Source organism: Otolemur garnettii, unplaced genomic scaffold (genome assembly GCF_000181295.1).
Source record: "Otolemur garnettii isolate 467f Iridium unplaced genomic scaffold, OtoGar3 scaffold00087, whole genome shotgun sequence".
Classification (NCBI taxonomy): domain Eukaryota; kingdom Metazoa; phylum Chordata; class Mammalia; order Primates; family Galagidae; genus Otolemur; species Otolemur garnettii.
In genome coordinates this window covers 2,197,561-2,214,136 of record NW_003852482.1, presented here as the reverse complement: position 1 = coordinate 2,214,136, position 16,576 = coordinate 2,197,561, and the positions used below count along the sequence as shown (strand labels likewise).

At 58.5% G+C, this 16,576-nt stretch overlaps 1 protein-coding gene across 1 annotated transcript in view; it reads left to right on the top strand.

Moving 5' to 3' along the window:
• Nucleotides 1–2,250: 2,250 nt before the first annotated feature.
• Nucleotides 2,251–16,576, top strand: part of NOTCH1 (notch 1) — a 43,813-nt gene continuing 29,487 nt past the window's right edge. Inside the window, exons 1-2 of the mRNA XM_003794850.3 lie at nt 2,251–2,532; nt 4,163–4,241. Coding sequence (XP_003794898.1) covers nt 2,472–2,532; nt 4,163–4,241 — 140 coding nt within the window. The 5' untranslated portion in view covers nt 2,251–2,471. The remainder of the gene's footprint in view (nt 2,533–4,162; nt 4,242–16,576) is intronic.

Sequence of the window (16,576 nt, the reverse complement as noted above, 5' to 3'; positions counted from 1 at the left end):
CCTGTTCTAGGCTTCCCAGCCAATGTGGGAGCAACTCTTTCATTAGGCAGCCCCCCTAGGTGTACCCTGGGAACCTTGTCCTGGCTCCCATTGTAGGCGGGGACAGAAAGCCTGAGGAGACTTCCCACAAGCGAGGCCTTGCTGCGCTGCACCCATCAGTCAGCTTCTTGGGCTCCCAATCTTCACCCTCTCGTTGTGTTTCTGTATCAGCTACTGTGCCCACAAATTCCTGCCTCCATGTTCTTCTCAGTGCCCCCAGTGCCCACTGCTCAGGGCTGCCCACTTGACCTGCAGGAGGTCTCCAGGCCCCAGGCCATCAGGACTTGCTCTTTGTTAGTCAGGACCCCCAACCTCACTGCCAGCCCCTCTGGCCTGGTAAAAAGGAATTTATGAATGAAAATGCTTCATGCCCACTTGCCCCTGTCTGGCCTTTCCTCAGCTCCAGTTGTCCAGGGCAGTCCAGCTGCAGGTTGGGCAGGGATGGGGAGCCTGGGAGGCCAAGACCTGTGCCTCCCTCATGCCTGTGTGCCCAGTGCCATATCTGTGATGTAGGCTGAGTGTGTCCATCTCCTAAGTGGGCTGACAGCTGCCACCAAGTTGGCCACTCTCCTCCCTGGGGGCAGAGGCGGGAAGCCCAGAGTGGAGGTGCTGTCTGCAGGCAGAAGGCTGAGAACCTGCTTCCAGGGCACGGCTTCAGACCCACCAATGGAAGCACACAAGTAGTGACTGGAGCAGTCCCCCAGGCCTTCAGACTTGCGGAACAGAGAGGCACGTGGTGTGCGATCCTGAGCCTGGGAACTGCCCAGTCCGGCTCTTCCTTCTATGGAAAATCGGCTCCTCCAGGCTGCAGCCGCTGTTATATAAACATCTCTGATGCCTCCAGGCGCCTCCTCTCCTGGGCACTGACCCCAAGATGTTACCCTGGCTCTGTGAAATGAGGCCAGCTTAGGGGGAAGCTGGGGGGGTGGGAGGGATTGCCAGCACAGCTGTCCGTATTGGCGGTTCAAGATTGCACACCACTCTTTGGGACAGGTGTGCCAAAAAAGGCAGGCTGGGGTCAGGTGTGAAGGTCGGCCCCATTCCTGCGCCTCCACCACCAGCCTCCAGGACCTTTGGGACTTTCAAGGCACTCTTACCCCCCGCCCCCATCTCCATCTTCAATCGCCAGTCACTCAGCTAGGGCTGCCCTCAGGCACCACCTTCCACTGGGGAGAGTTCGCAGGATGTGCGCCTCAGTCAATGCACTCGCTACCCTATGTTGGGATGGCCGGGGGCGCTGGTCGGCCTTAGAGTGAGACCGTGAACTTCGGCGGCGCAGGAACTCCCTGCTTGCATTTTGGACGCCTAGCGCTAAACCTGGCTTGGCACAGGACGCCCATGTCTGGCATCGCAGTGAAGAAATAAATCAGCCGGAAGGAACACGTGGAAGGGACTGCGGCGGCGCTAGCAGAGGGTCTGCCTGAGCCGCGTGCGCTTTCAGGGGCCACCTTTGGCGGGCGGCGCCCGGGGCAGGAGGACCATAGTGACCACGGACCTGTTTAGGTGCGGGTCCCTCTTGGGGAATCCGTCCGGCGAGGCATTGGCACTAGTTTGTTCACTCCAGGCGCCTCGTCCCTCTCCAGAGGCTGCGGCCGTGGCGCCACCACCTCTCACGGTCAAGTGCTTCGGAAGTCACGGCCAGGGGTATCTGGCCTCGATCCCACCGACGCTTAAAGCCGTGGCCACGCTCCTGGGAGTGAGGCTGCTGGGTTAGGGACTCAAACTTGGCCTCAGCTGCTCCTCCCCACCTAGCCAGGTCCCGCGCCCCAACGGACACGGCTCCCCGGGGCCTCGCCTTCCCCACTCTTCCCGGGCCTCCTTTGCTATTGAGATGCAAATTTCCGTCGCCAGTTGTCGCTGAGTTGGGCTACAACCAGAGCCGGATCCTTCCGCAGCTCTGTTTCAAACTTTCGGTCTGAAAACTTTCCAGCGAGAAATAGTCCCTAGGAGCCCGCTCTCAACCTGCTCCCCGGTGCTCCTCAACTCCTATGGGGCTATCTCCGGATGCGCGCCCCAGTCGCCAGAGGCGCAAGGCTGGACCCGGCACGCGGAGGGGTGCGGCCGCGGAGGGGGTGAGGGGTGAGGAAGATTCGGCGAGGGGCGTGGCCCGGGGCAGGGCGGGCGGGGCGGGCGCCGGGGGGCGGAGCGCACCTCGGTCCTGCGCCTCAGTAGTGCCGCGGCCGCGGGAGGTGGCGCAGGGGCACTGGGCGCGGGGCGTGGGCGCGGGCGCGAGCGCAGCGAAGGAACGAGCTGGGAGCCCAGTGGGGCCCGAGAGACCACAAGAGCCTAGCGCCGCCCGCTAGCCGGGGACAGGGAGGGCAGTAGTGGGCCGCCGCCCGCAGGACCATCCGGCGCGCTTGTGTGCGCCCTCGCCCCTCCGGCCCAGCGCAGAAGGCCTCCGCTCGGGCGCAGCAGGCAGCCGGCGGGCAGGCATGCCGCCGCTCCTGGCGCCCCTGCTCTGCCTGGCGCTGCTGCCCGCACTCGGCGCACGAGGTAGGCGCCTGTCCACTAGCAATCCCGCAACTTTCCGCGCCCTTTGGAAACTTTGGCGGTGCCCTGCGCGCGCGTGCGCGCGCTCCGGGTGGCTGGGAACGGGAATACCGGGCGGCCGGGGAGGGGAGGGAGGACCGGGTGGCCCATAGTATGGGGGAACTGAAGTCCCGCGCCTTCCTCCTCGGCCCTCCCCCTCGGAGCCGGGTATGAAGCCAGGCGTGGGGTGCTGAGGACCTCGGAGGCCTAACCCTGGGCTCGCCCTTCAGCCCCGCGTGGGGCTTGCAGCTGGGACGGACCGGCGGACGGACGGGCGGGCGGGCGGGCTGCCTACTACTTTTCGATTTGAATAGAGTCGGTTTGGGTTTCCTGTTGCTTTTCGGGGCCATTTATCTTCTTTTCTCTTCTCCTCTGGCCCGCCCGAGGGGCGGATGTTGGGGCGTGGAGTGTGGGTTCTGGGGTGCAGCGTTTGCCTTTACTGACCCACACGGCCCGACTCGGCTGCGGCTGGATGGGAGCGGGGCAGGGTGCGGGGCGACAGACTGCTGGGGCCCCCGCCGGTTACCCGGCCCAGCGTTGTCCCTCAGCTCAGCTCTTAGACAGTTTGGGGGAGGGTTCGGAAAACTCGGCTGTGCTCTGCGGGACTGACTTTCATTTTGCTTTAGGGAGTTTAAGTCTGAAAATCTTGTAGGGGCAGGAGTGGCCAAGGGGGAGCGCTTGTTTATCTCCCTCGACTCTCGTCCAGGGGGTCTCCGGAAATCTAGTGATTAATTCCACACTTCCTCCAAAAATTGGAAGCGAGAGTTGTCAGTCCTTCTCCAGAAAGTTGGGCTCCATGTTCATTCTCCCCCCTCCACCACCCTATTCATCCCTGGCAGCCCTGGTAAGCAGCTGGGGAGAGAGAAGCTTGATAAGTCTCAGAATGGAGTTGAATCCCTTCCAAATGGAGGATCTTCATCCCCCTCTCTTGGGGGGGGGGCTTCTGCCTGCCCTAGGAGCAGGTATTGGGTGTGAGTGGAGGTGGGGCCAGGTCCCTGGGGTGCAGTCTTGGAGCCCCAGGGGGCGGCCCTGGCCCACAATGGGCTGCTCTGATTCAGAGGCGGGCCCTTTGTTGGCAGGAGAGGCAGCGGGCAGAGCAGCTGTCGCATTTTCCCACGAGCAGGGAAGTAGAGCGTGGCCACCCCTGTCCAATGCAGCCCTCTAGTAGAATGTGTTTGTACAGAGAGATCATCTCGATGGCTGGATGGAGGCCCCAGCATCAGAGGGTGCAAGAGTACAAAGTTTGGGGGAGCAGACCAAGTCATCTCTGCTTTACTCTGCTGCTGTCCAGGTGGCTCATCAAGCCACCTCCCTCTTTTGAGCATGACCTGTTCACCCACTACCTAAACTGTTCCCTGTTTCCCCATCCCTGACTACAGAGCTCTCTGCAGAATGTTGAAGCCTTTGGGTTTCATGCCGGACTTCCTGTGGTCCCTGCTCCTGGCGGCCCCTGGCACTGAGCACAGTGCCTTTGAGCTGAGAGGCAGATGGTGCCCCTTGGTTGGAGGCTGTGGTGGATCAGTGGATCCTGAGCCCAGGAAATGAAGGCCCTGGCACAGGCAAGGCTGACTCTCTTCTTGTGCCTTTTCCCCAGGCCTGCGATGCTCCCAGCCCAGTGAGACCTGCTTGAATGGCGGGAAGTGTGAAGTGGTCAATGGCACAGAGGCCTGTGTGTGAGTACCGCCCCTTTGGGGACCTGTTGCTTTTGTCGGGAACAGAGCCCCTGCCTTCTACAGCAGGCCGGCAGGGGACAGAACACTAGGCCATTGTCTTCTGGAGATGGCCCAGAAGGCTGGGCGCGGTCACGTGCTGACTTTTATTGGACAAAGTCTGGCAATTACTTAATCAGCAGCAATTATGCGTGTGTGGGGCTGGTCTGGCTGCTGGAGGTTTGAGCACGCCTGCCTTCCTGGCCACTGCAGGCTATTGGGGCACTAGGTGGCAGTACCCAGTGCCCCATTTCTTCCCAATGTGTCTGAGAAACAGTTGACCTGCTAGTGGTCTCTGGGCTGTATTCAGAGAGGCCCGCCCACCCCCACCCTGCTCACTGGGGAGCACCTGTTTGGGGCAGGTGAGGCCTCCTCTGGGCAGGTGACCCTCTCAGCAGGGAACTGACCTAGCCTTTGGGCTCTTCTTGCCCCAGTTCACTCCTCCTTGGCCTCAGGGTCAGGTTGGGGAAGAGCAGTTGGGTCTAGTTTCATTGACGGCATCCATCTCCCTGTTGGGAGTTTGGTTTCCACCCGGCATCAACAAACTCTAGTTTCTGGCCTCAGGTCCTCAGCTGCAGGATGGGGAGCACTGGGAAGTCCTTTTGGAATCTGCTCCTTGCCCGCCTGCCCTCGAATACCAGTCAGCCTCTGGGTGGTGCTGCTGCTGTGGCCCCTGCCCTTCAACTTGAGTTTATCCCTGATGAGAATGATAAATGTTTGGAGGCTGGAGGGGGGAGGGACCCTGGAGGGAGGGCTCCTGCTTCCCTGGTGGCTCCCCAGCCGGGCTTCAGGCCCTCATTCCAAGTGCTGAAGGGCCCATTCCCTTGACAACCCCCAGCCTGGCTCCTGCCTCACTGACTGCCCAGCCTGTGGCAGGCAGCCCTCCTTCCCCACCCCCTCCCCAAACTGAAGCCAATTAAGCTGGTCTGTGTTCTGTTTAATAGTCATTGCCGATTGTGTTTGTGTCAGATGGTAATTTATGCATATTTTTTTTTTTTTTTTTTTTTTTTTTTTTTGCTTTTTTGGGGCCCTCTTCTCCCCCTGCAGAAGCCTCACGGACGCTTGATGCCCTAAATCTTATTTCTTTTCATTCAGAGACCGACAGCTGGGATTCAGGGGAAGTGCGGCAGCCATTGTTGGGGAGGCGGATTAATGCTGTGTGATTAATTATGCGTGGCTTCCCAGAGTGCACAGGCCCCTTCCTGGCCATGGCGCTACTGCTCTGACTGCCTCTCACCCACGCCAGGCACGATGAGAAGCTGCTGGCTTCTGCGGAGGACTGAGTAGAACAGGGGGGCTGCAGTGCTGGAGAAATGAGGGGTGAGCCTAGCATGGTCCACAGGGGCTGAAGCCTCTCTGGCCTTGGGGTACAGGTGGCTGCAGCTCCCTTCTGATCTCCTGCTCTCTGGCATTGGGGCTGAAATCCTTCGAGGCAAGCAAGTAGTGGTGTTGTGGGCTCCCTCCCACTCTCCAAACCTGGGGTCCTTGTGAGCCTCTTGCAGGCCAAGCCAGACTGCTGATAAGGGTTTTGGTGCCTCATCTCTTCCATGGGGGCCTGATACCCCTCCCTCTTGGTGGGAAGCCTGCCTCAGTTTGGCCTGGCAGGCAGCCGAACTCAGCCCACAGAGACCCCATTGTGCATACCCTATAAATCCAATTAAAAGATGGAACGGAAGTGCCGTCCTCAGAGGCACCCACCTCTGGGCAGCACAGTGCTGGAGGCCAGGGCCACAGTCAGTCCCAGCTTTGCAGAGGCACAGGTCCTGGATTCACAGGCACTTTTTGGGCAGCATTCACTGGGTCTGGGTGCATGAGAGTTTTAATCCTGTACACTTGGGGGCCTCTGCTAACCTATTCCCACCCACCCTTCTCAGAAGGCCTCAGCACATCTACCCAGCAGTAGGCCAGAGCATGCATGGGCTGGCAGCCTGGCTCTCCATCAGTGGGAGAAGGTATCTGGGGAGCAGGCTCCTGGAGACCCACCAGCCTAGGGCAAATCTCAGCTCAATGGCATCTGGCCATGACCCTCGGAAAGTTCTTTGACTTGTGGTGCTGGTTGCTGGTTCCCCTGTAGAAAGAGTGTAGGGAGCGGGGGAGTCACAGTGCCAGGCACATTAGCACTGGGTGAATCATCTTTTTCCACCCCAAAGAGAAGGAACTTTTCCTAGAAGCCACCATCAGGTGGTTGCAGGGCTCAGCATTGGAAAAAGTGGGTTTTGTCCATGCCAAATGCCTTCCCTAGAGGTCAGAGTGTCACCAAAGCTGGATCAGCCCGTGGCCAGGCAGGAAAGCTTGTTGCACACACCAGTGGGTGGACCGCTGCCATTTTCTGAGCAGCTGTTGTGTGGGCTGGCCATGGTGGCTATAATAGGAGGTTGGTGGCCCCCTTAGCAGGCCCAGGGTAACCACTGTGGCCCTTGGTCCTGCTCCAGCCTCCTTGCTACCTCTGTCAATGCTGAGAGGGAAATACTATAATGGGGTCCTCCCCCGTCCCTCTTTTTGATTTGAGACAGTTTTTGAGACAGTTGCCCAGGCTAAAGTACTGTGTCATCATCACTTACAGCAACCTCAAATTCCTGGGCGCCAATGATACTCCTGCCTCAAGCTCTTGAGTAGCTGGGACCACAGGCTAGAATCACCATGCCCAGCTAACTTGTACATTTTTGGTAAGGAAGGGGTCTTACTAACTTGCCCAGGCTGGTCTTGAGCTCTTGGACTCAAGCAATCTTCCTGCCTTGGCCCCTCAAAGTGCTAGGAAGGCAGTGTAAGGCACTGTGCCCTATCCCCTTTGAGGACAGGATGAGGAAAGCTGGAGGGACCTTTGTCTTTTGGGGTAAGAGGGCTCCCAATTGGCAAGGCTTATCAAGGGATGTACAGCTCCGGCCTAGGAGGGGAGGCAGGGGAAGACTGAGGTGCCACCTGCCTGTAGCAAAGTCAGAGTTTTACAAGGGTATCTTCCAGATGTTTGTAAAAGTGAGGTGAGCCATCTTGCCCAGCACATCCCAGAGGGATGTCCAGGTGGGTGGTGGGCTTTAACTTTGGACAGCCTTGAGTTTGAGACCTATCTCTAGCCTACTAGCTCCTTGACTTTAGGTCATCAGGTCACCTGGGCCTCAGTTTCCCTATCTGTAAAGCCAGACAGATATGCAGTCACTCTCTTGGCACATACAAATTGTATCAACACCATATGGAGCTGGCACCAAATAAGTGTCCATTTCCTCCCAGCCTTCTCCTTGTGAGCTGATGGTGCTACTTTTGAGATCCTCATTCTGAAATGTTTGATTGGTTAATGGATAAATTCAGAGAATCCCAAAGGTGCTGCTTGGTGGGCCCAGGCCTGGATCCTGTCATTCAGAATGGCTTACCTTGTCTTGTGCCATATTTCACTCTAGGCAGACACAGTGCCTGTCCCCACGGAGTTGTGTATGTGGTGTGGGGGGAGAGCTGGTGCTGGATGTGGCTGGGCATGGCTCCTAGTGGCCCTGTGACACTGTCAGGATTAGGTATTGAGAGGTCCAGAGAAGTCACACCTGGCCTCAGGGACATACAGCTATTGTAGAGTTTCTGCCAGCCCTGCTCCTCTTTCTCCAAAGCATGTGTTCCTAAGCACTGCTGGGGCTGCCCCAGTCACTTCCCCGCTACTCTGCAAGCAAGCAGGGCTGGGGGTGTGACTTCCCTTGAAAGAGGAGGAAGGAGGCTCAGGCGGGAAGTGAGGTGTTGGCTAGGGAGGGACAAACGTTATGCATCTTCTGTCACCTGGTCTATTTCCATTGAGTCACCTGCCTTGTCTCAGGCGAGGCCAGGGAAGACAGGTTAATTCTCATCCTTTCCTGTGGTCTGAGTGAGGAAAGGTCAGTGGTGGGGCTTTGTCTGTCTACCTAGTGCTTAGTCTTCAAGGACACCCTGTTAGAAAAACATGTTTAAAAACACACAGTGTCAAATAGAAAGTCTCACCTACTCACCCGAATTGTGAGAGACGCAGGAAATGGTGGGCCTGAGCCAGGAGACCTGCAAGGGGCAGCCTGGGCTTCTGTAAGAAAGGTGCCTCCTGGGGGCGGGCCCAGCCTCTGAATAGCAGCCAACATTTTTTCCATTGAAAAAATAATAATAATAGAGAGAGAGAGAACTGTGACCTTAGCAGGAAGAGGGTGGAGTGGGGCAGACAGGGTACAGGGAAGCTCTCTGGCAGGGTGGCTGAGCTGGGTCTGGAAGACTGGGGTCTTGGGGCTGGGTGCTGGGACCCCAAATGGTGAGGGTCTCTGCAGGGCATCACACTAGGGGAGGAGCTAGGAATGGCTTTAGGTCTTTACTCTTTGCACCTGTGGTGGCCAGAGGGGCCTGCTGGGCAGTGCCAGCCAGGCTGAGGAGTTGCAATGGGGAGCGGACCTTTCCTGTTTCATATCTTATCTATAAATAGTGGAAGGATGTGGCTTTGCAGAGTTGATGGAGCGTCTAGATTGCCTTCCTCAACAATGCACCATGATAGCTGCCTGCTTGGGACTGCGCTTTTATCCAGGGGTCTTCTGCTGACTTGAGGCCTTCTCAGTGGCCAGGGCTGTGTGTGTTCTAGGTGTGAAAGGCTGAGGCTGGGCAGGGGGTGGGCATCTGAGGCCAGTTTGCATCAGCTTTCACCTCCGTGTGCTGGCATATCCAGAACTTTCCAGCTCGTTCCCAGAGGCTGAGGAGGAAACATCACCAGCTTTAATGAGTGGTTGGCTTCAGGGCATCATGACTGTGGGCAGGGATGTGTTTCTGAGGCCGGGCTGGCTAAGATTTGTTGTACCCCTCACTCCCTGTTTTCCCCCGGGCCTTGGTCTCCCTTTCTGTCTGTGGGGGTTGGGTTGGGTGGCCTCAGATCCCTTCCACCCACGTCCAGACAGGACCCCAGGTTGAGCCTGTAAGCCTGGTGGTGGCTCTGGTTGGTATGGTCAGGCAGGTCTGCTGGGCTGGGGCCTGCTCTGGGCCTGGCGTCCTCACTGGCCTGTCTGGGCGGGAGATGCCCCTGCTGGGGAGGGGCAGCCATTATAGGGGTAGGAGGGCAGAGGGAACCCTTTTCCAAAGCGACCTGATCCTGTTCTCCTTATGGCCCTGCCAGATCCCTGAGGACATGAGGGAGCTGAGGACCGGGGTGGGGGAGAGTGGCGGCCGTGTGTACGGCTGGGGCTGTGGATCGTGTGTGCTGTACAACCTGCTTCTCACCACTGACGGTGCATGCTTCGGCTGCCCTTAGCACGTTTGCAAGGCTGTGGGACAATCACCACTGATTAGTTACAGAACTTTTTCTTCATGAAAAATAGAAATTCTGTACCCCAAAGCAGGCCCTCCCCTGTGGGCACCCACTGACCAGCCTCTGTCTCTGGCTTCCGAGCAGTTTGTGTGACTGAGGGTCTGCATCTGCAGCACTTCTGTGTCTGGCTCCTTTCCCTGAGCCCGATGTTTTCAGGGCTAACAGACGGGCTTGGCCCCGAGAGGAGGGTGTGCACTGTTCAGCTTTAATCACCTGGTGTCTGTAAGGCAGGTGTGCAGGCTGGTGGGACAGGGCCGGCAGCAGGGAGTCCTGGGCAGTAGGAGCTGCCAGGGCCACAAAGGGCGGTGAGGCCTTGGACGTGGCCGGAATGAGGCCAGGCCACCCTCATCCTGAGAGCTGCAAGGCTGACTCCAAGCCACATCATCTTCTGGACCCTTGGTCCCCCCTAGAGCAAGTGGCCATTCCTCAGCCCTGTGTGACACAGGAGGGAGGAGGCCTGGGTCCTTGCTCTTACACAAGAGGTAGTGTCCTCTTCAAGTTGCCCTCAGAAGTTGGAGAAGTGCCACATACCCTACAGAGCTCCTGTCTGGCTGGTAACCCATGACAGAGTGGTGACAATGCCCTTCTCCCCGGCCAGGCAGATATGTGAGTTTTAGCATCTGAATTCCTGGTCATTCTCTGTGGCAGTTGAGGGGGGGTGTCAGATGGTTTCTGCATTTTGGGGTTGCTTCTATGAATCCCTGAGACCTTTGAAATTCTGGGAACAGAAACCCAAGCCCCTCCCCAGAGTTTCACTGTCACATAGCCCCTTTTTGCCTCAGATCCCCTACTCCACCCTGCACTCACTCCTTCTGGGATGGAAGGGCCATCACTTGTTCACCTGTCCCCATTTGCCCCAGCCCAGGGACACAGGGCTTCAGAGCGGATTAGCTGGGTCAAGTGTTTTCCCCTGTCCTGCTGCTTTAGGGGGAGCCCACAGGGAGGCTCTCCTGCCTGGCAGCTGCTGGGCTTCACCGTCCCTGAGCCCCCAGCCCCTTGGCCTAGGCAAGGGCCACTTGCAAAGCTCTGATCCTGTGGGGCTGAGAGTCTTTGGCTTTTGTGGGGTGGGGGTGGGGGTGTTTCCTAGGGCTGGCCTGGTGCCCCCTCCCCCTGACTGGGCGGGCAGCCCTGCTATAGTTCTTGCAGTTTCCTAGAAGAAGCCGCTAGGGTCCTGGTTTTGGGTGGGCCTTTGTGGGGTTGGGGGTGACTCTGATGTGCTGGGGATGTGCTGGGGTGCCCTTACCTCCAGCACCCACCCCCACCCAGACACTCAAAACGCAGCAGCCAGGTCCAGGTTCTCAATCAGCAGAGGCTGAGGGCATCTCAGAGTCAGGCCAGGCTCTTCACCCACAGAGAATCCACCCTTCCCAGATGGGGGCCTGCTGTTCACAGAATGCTCACCCCAGCCTCAGCCAACGTCAGGCCTCATGCTGGCCTCATCTACGTGGTGCTGTGGGGGACAGATGGGCACCAGGTGGGAGCTTTTCTCGCTAGTGGGAGGACGGGCCGAGTCCTAGCTTGCTGAGATGGTCATCAAAGAAGTGGCCATGTTGTAACTTCCATGACTTCCATGTAACTTCCATGACTGAGGATGGACCATTCTTAGCCTTGTTCTAAGAGGCAGATGGGAGAATTTGCCATCAGACTCCTCTCGCAGCTCTCCCTGTCACCCAGCCTGAGTGTGTGCTGTGTGTGTCCAAGGCATTCGAATTGGTGGTTTTTACAAGCTGGGGAAATGACCCCTTTGTTGTTCTGTTGATGCTGTTAATTTACACAGGCAGCATGAAAGGCCAACTTCACCACTCCCTCAAGCCAGGGAGAGCCTAGATGTGGGTGCCCTCCCACCCTGACCCCCTAAACCTGGACAGGGGGACATGAGGCTGGAGGGCAGAAAGAAACTGAGGCATTGTTCTGGGCCTTCTACCTTCTTCATTCTGCCCAGGTCACCGGGCGTGAGTCAGAGCCGGATCCGTGGATGTCCACCCGGCTCAACTAGTGATGGCTCGTCCCTAGTCAAGTCCAGGGCGAAGCCTGCACACTGTCACTTTCCTTGTAACGGGGTTTCCCCACTGCCAAGTGCCTCTATGGAACGTTTGAAGGAGGGTGGTGCTCTGGGCCTAGAATGTCACCCCTCTGTAAATCCTGTCCTCTTGAAGGAATGTAATTACCTGGCCCATTTGGGGAGTCAGGCCTGGTCCACACATTATCCAGCCCCAGCCTCAGGCCCTGCCCTGCCCTCTCCAATCTGCTGTACCTGGGAAGGTGGTGGGTGGCAGGGGCTGGGAAGATCCACCCACTGGTGTCGAGCAGCAGTGCCTGTCATGGTGCTGGGCCTGCCTCCCACAAGTTCCTCTCGGTTTCAGTAGATGAGCAGAGATGACAGTTACTGGAAATGAGAGGCCTGGGGGGTGGGGGGGACAGCCAGAGCCCAAGTGTGCTTTTCCTGATGCTTTTCAGTAATTGATGCTGAGCCTGGACAGGTACTACTGGGCGGCCCTTTGGGCCTCTGACTCCCCACCTGTACACAGAGTGGGGGCAGCCCCTGCCTTACTTCCTCTTAGTAGCCAGAAAGAGGGTGGCTTCACCCCTATCTGATGGAGAGCCGGTGGGGAGGTCAGGCAGGGCTGTATGTCCCAGCATCAGCCCTGTAGTGGGGTCTCACATTGGTGATGTTCTCTCCTGGTGGGCCTGGGGCCCAGAGTCCAGCCCAGCACAGGTGCCCGGGAGTGGTGTGTGCATACCTGGGCTAGGCAGTGATGGGGCAGCCTGGGGCCGGGTGGGCAGTGCCTGCTCCAGCTTGCAGTGAGCTCAGTCCAAGCTGGTTGTCCCCCTACTGGACTTCTCCCCACCACTGTACTCCCACCAAGCACTCTGTTCCTACAGGCCTGGGGGCAGCCAAGGCCCTGGGGTTGGCTTCTTCCGGTCTCGTGGGCTGTGCAACCTCAGGCTGCTCCTTCATCTCTCTGAGCTTGCCTTTATCCATAGAAGGTGGGACTTGCCTCCCTGGGGGTATGTGAAATGTCCCTGACAGGTCAAGGTGCCACCCTCTCTGCTGGTCTGTTTTATTTTTAATTCCATGTCTCATTTTGAGATTATTTAGACTCATACAGGGCCACAGGATGTAGTAGCCTGGCCCGTCTGCTGCCTGCCCCATGTCCTTGCCAGGGATGGCTCAGTTCTGTCTTCTCTGTGCCAGAATGCCTCGTGGGGCTGTCCAGAAGGTCCCCAAAGACCAGGCCAGCGACAGGACTGGGTGAGGTCATGCGGAATTTGCGCAAGGAGTTGGGTGCAGCTTGACCAAGGTGGTGCAGGATAGGGAGGAGGAGGTGTGTGCGGGAGATTTAGTGCCCTTCAGAGGCAGACAGTCTGGGATCAGCTTGGCCTGCACAAGAAGCCCCCACTTCCTGCACAGGGAAGCTGCCCCTAGACCTGCACCCACTGTTCCGGGGCACCCTGATATCCCCAAGGTACGATACTACAGGCCCTTCCCCTGGGGGTGGGTGCACTTGGCTGCATCTGCCTTCCAGAGATCACTGTGGCACCTGGCCTCAGTACTGGTGATGAGGCTGGGGCGGAGTGAGGACTCGTCATGGACAACAGGTGCACAGGGTTTCTGCAGGCCAGTGAGGGGCCAGTGGGGTGTGGCTGACAGGGCCAGCTACTTCATTAGAGGAGGCTCCTCTGAATTGTTTGGCCGAAGAGAAAGGGGTGTCAGGGCAACCTTTGGGGCCACACTTGAAGCCCTTCATTGGGCTGCAGCTGAGCCAGGAGGCAGCCCAGTGTGGCCCACTGGTCCTACACCTGTGTATTGGGGTCTGCTAGGAGTAGGCACAGGAATGTGCAGAGTGCCGCCTGCCTGCCTGGGCTTCATCCGAGGCCATGTGGTGCTGTGGGCGAAGGTGGCACCAGGTGCCCCTCCCCTCCTGCCTGATGGAAGTGTGCAGGGGAGCCAGGAACCAGAGGAGATGTGCACAGCTAGGGGCTCCTTCCCTGGCACCCCCAGAGCCTGCCCTGCTGCCCAAGGGCTCTGGGTTTCCATGGAGCTGCTGGCTCAGTCGTTGTCTGCTCCAGCCTCCTGGCCTGGGGAGATCAGGGGGTCAGGGGCAAAATCCAGGCTGTTGGGTCAGGCAGCTGGGGGCTGAGGGGACACATACATCCCTCCTCTGCCCCTAGAGCTTCTGCCTTAGGGATGCTGTTGGCTCAGCGTCTGCTCCCCCACCCATGGCAGGAGAGCCATGTCACACAGAGGTGGCTCAGGCAGAACCTCCTGTGCCCAGGATGCACCCCAGGTTGCAGTGAGGTAATGCTTGTAAGAGTCATGTGCAGGTGGCCCAGGAGGTCTGTGACCTCAGGTCCTTCAGTCATGGACTGCTGTGTGCTAGAGAGATATAGGGAGTCCTTGTCCCTGCCCCAGCGTTTTTTTTTTTTTAATTAAGTCATTCATATAGATCATAAATACATTTATGACATTATAGAATTCAACATGTTGATTATTTGTACAAATTGGAATGCTTACATCCTACTAAACAACGTAGCCTCCCTAGCATTCTTAACAAGGACAGCTGGACATGGAGCCAGGTGTCTCTGAGGAAGGAAAGGCACCAGCCTGGCCCGGCCCTACAGGACAGGTGCTCTGCTGGGCAGTCCCCTCCCACCTCCAGACAGCATCTGCTCAGCAAGCAGAGGTGGGAAGTTGTGGGAATCATTTTTGGCTCAGGTGTCCAGCTGAGTCTGAGGTTGCTGACTTATTAACCAATGAGTTTTGGATCAAGGCCTCTCAGCGGTGCCTGCCTGCTGACTGCCTTTGCTATGTCTGAGATGCTGAGATGCACATCGGCTGTGTGTGCTGGGGAGCAGAAGCCCACGGCAGGCACAGCCATCCCTGCCCGCCAGCGGTGCAGGCACAGGCCCTCAAACTTTGTCCACTGGGTCTCTAGAGGTAGTCTGGTGTGGGTAGCATCCGAGTGAGCCTGGGCAGGCCACGGACCCAGGTTTGTGTGCAGCTCAGGGCTCTATTCCTGAGAGGCCCAGGTGGGAAATCCCCCCAGTAGGGCAAGGGGGCCTCAAACAAACATTTTTCACTGTCTGACAACCTGTGGGATGCTTTGGTAACTGCTGGTTCCTAGGTGGCTATGAGCTGGCTGGGCCATTTCTTGGTGGTATTGAGAGGGTCTAGCTAGACACAGGGGTCAGTTCGGGGCACCGCTACCTGTCCACCTGGACCATCTCTGGGAAGTTGCTTGACCCTGCATGGGCCTTTCTGTCCCCTCAGACAGGACACCACTTCCCACACACATCAGAGGTGGGAACAGTGAGCCTCCTCGCCTCCATGGGAAAGGTGGCTTCCTGGGAGGATGGCTGCCTGCCTCCCCGCCTCCACACAAAGGGCTTCCCTGAGTCAGGGAAGGAAGCCTTTCCTGACTTCCGCCTTCCACCCAAGGATGCAACTGGGGGAAAAGATTTGCAGACAAAGAGCTGAGAGTGCTGGGAACAGCTGTTCAGGCCGGAAAGCCCAACCGCCCGGCTCAGACCCAGGGGCCCCTGCTGCACCCCCTGCGGGGTTTCCTCCCTGTAGCTGGTCTTGAGAAGTGGCTCACCTGCTCGGGTGCCTCCACCCCAACCTCCCCACAGCCCTGGCTGCCCCCTCCTCCTTCCTGAGGCCCTAGCGCCCTGGAGTAGCCCCCACCCAACTGCCACACATGCCAGGGGTCACCACAGCTCCAGAGATGCTGGCCTGTCCTTGCTTGTAGTTGCTGCCTGTAGCAGGTGGGACCACAGGTGGTGGAGCCAGGGGCCCCACCCTGAGCCCCTCCAGACCCTGCTTTTCCCTCTCCCACCCAAAACGGGAAAGGAGCCAGAAGTTTAGCTGGTCCTCCGATAGGTGATAGACCCTGGGACAAAGCTCCTGGCAGGTTGCTCTCTGTTCCTCTGTCCCTGGGGCTTTGGGGAGGTCATGTGCAGTGAGGAGAGGTTCTTGGGTTTCTCCAAGGCTTTGTCCCCCGGGGCTGAGCTGCTGAGCTGCTCTGGCTGTTCCCACAGGGAAGGACCCCAGAGCCCCTTCCCAGCCTGTGTGGATATTTCATTTCCTGGCAGCTGGCAGCTCTTGGGAGGCAGTTGTTCCCATTGGGATCTAGGGGACCTGGACTGGCCTCTGCCCAGGGGATGGTATGAGGTCCCAGAATCCCCCCACTGCCAGAAACCCCCAGAGATGGAGTTGGCCTATTGACCTCATAAGGGCCTAGGGGGGTACCCCACAACCTGGGGTCTGGTCCCACCTCCATTTTGTCAGTCCTGGCCACCCCTTCCCCCCTTCACTGGGGGCGGGGGGTTGTTCTCCCCAAAGCCAGCATGGAGGCTGTCTGGGTGGCAATGGTCACTCTGGTTGGGGGCTGTTGTCAATGGTTTGGGGGGAGGCAGCCCACGTGACTGGGTCTTAAGTGAGCAGCATAGGGCTCTGGGTGGGCTGCCTTGCTGGACACGTGTTGGGCTGGAACAGACAGAACAGGAGCCCTTAGGGCAGGTGAGGTAGGCTGACTAGGCAGGCTGAGCATGGCCAGGGGCGGGGGGGGGCACGTGGGACCCCCAGCATTGCCACTGAGAGTCCCCGTGGACCCTCCACACCCAAGTCACCTCACCACCCCTGTACACCCAAATCCCCCCACCACCCCTGCACACCCGAGTCTCCACCCGCCCCTACACACTCTAGTCCCCCACCGCCACTTCACTCCTGAGTCTCCCCCCACCCCTGCACATTCGAGTCTCCCCCACTACCCCTGCACACCTGAGTCTCCCCCCACCCCTGCACACTCCAGTCCCCCACCACCCCTGCCCTCCTGAGTCTCCCCTGCCCCTGCACACTCCAGTCCCCCACCACCCCTGCACTCCTCCAGTCCCCACACCGCCTGCACTCCTGAGTCTCCCCTGCCCCTGCACTCCTGAGTCTCCCGCCCCTGCACACTCCAGTCCCCCACCACCCCTGCACTCCTGAGTCCTCCACCACCCCTGCACTCCT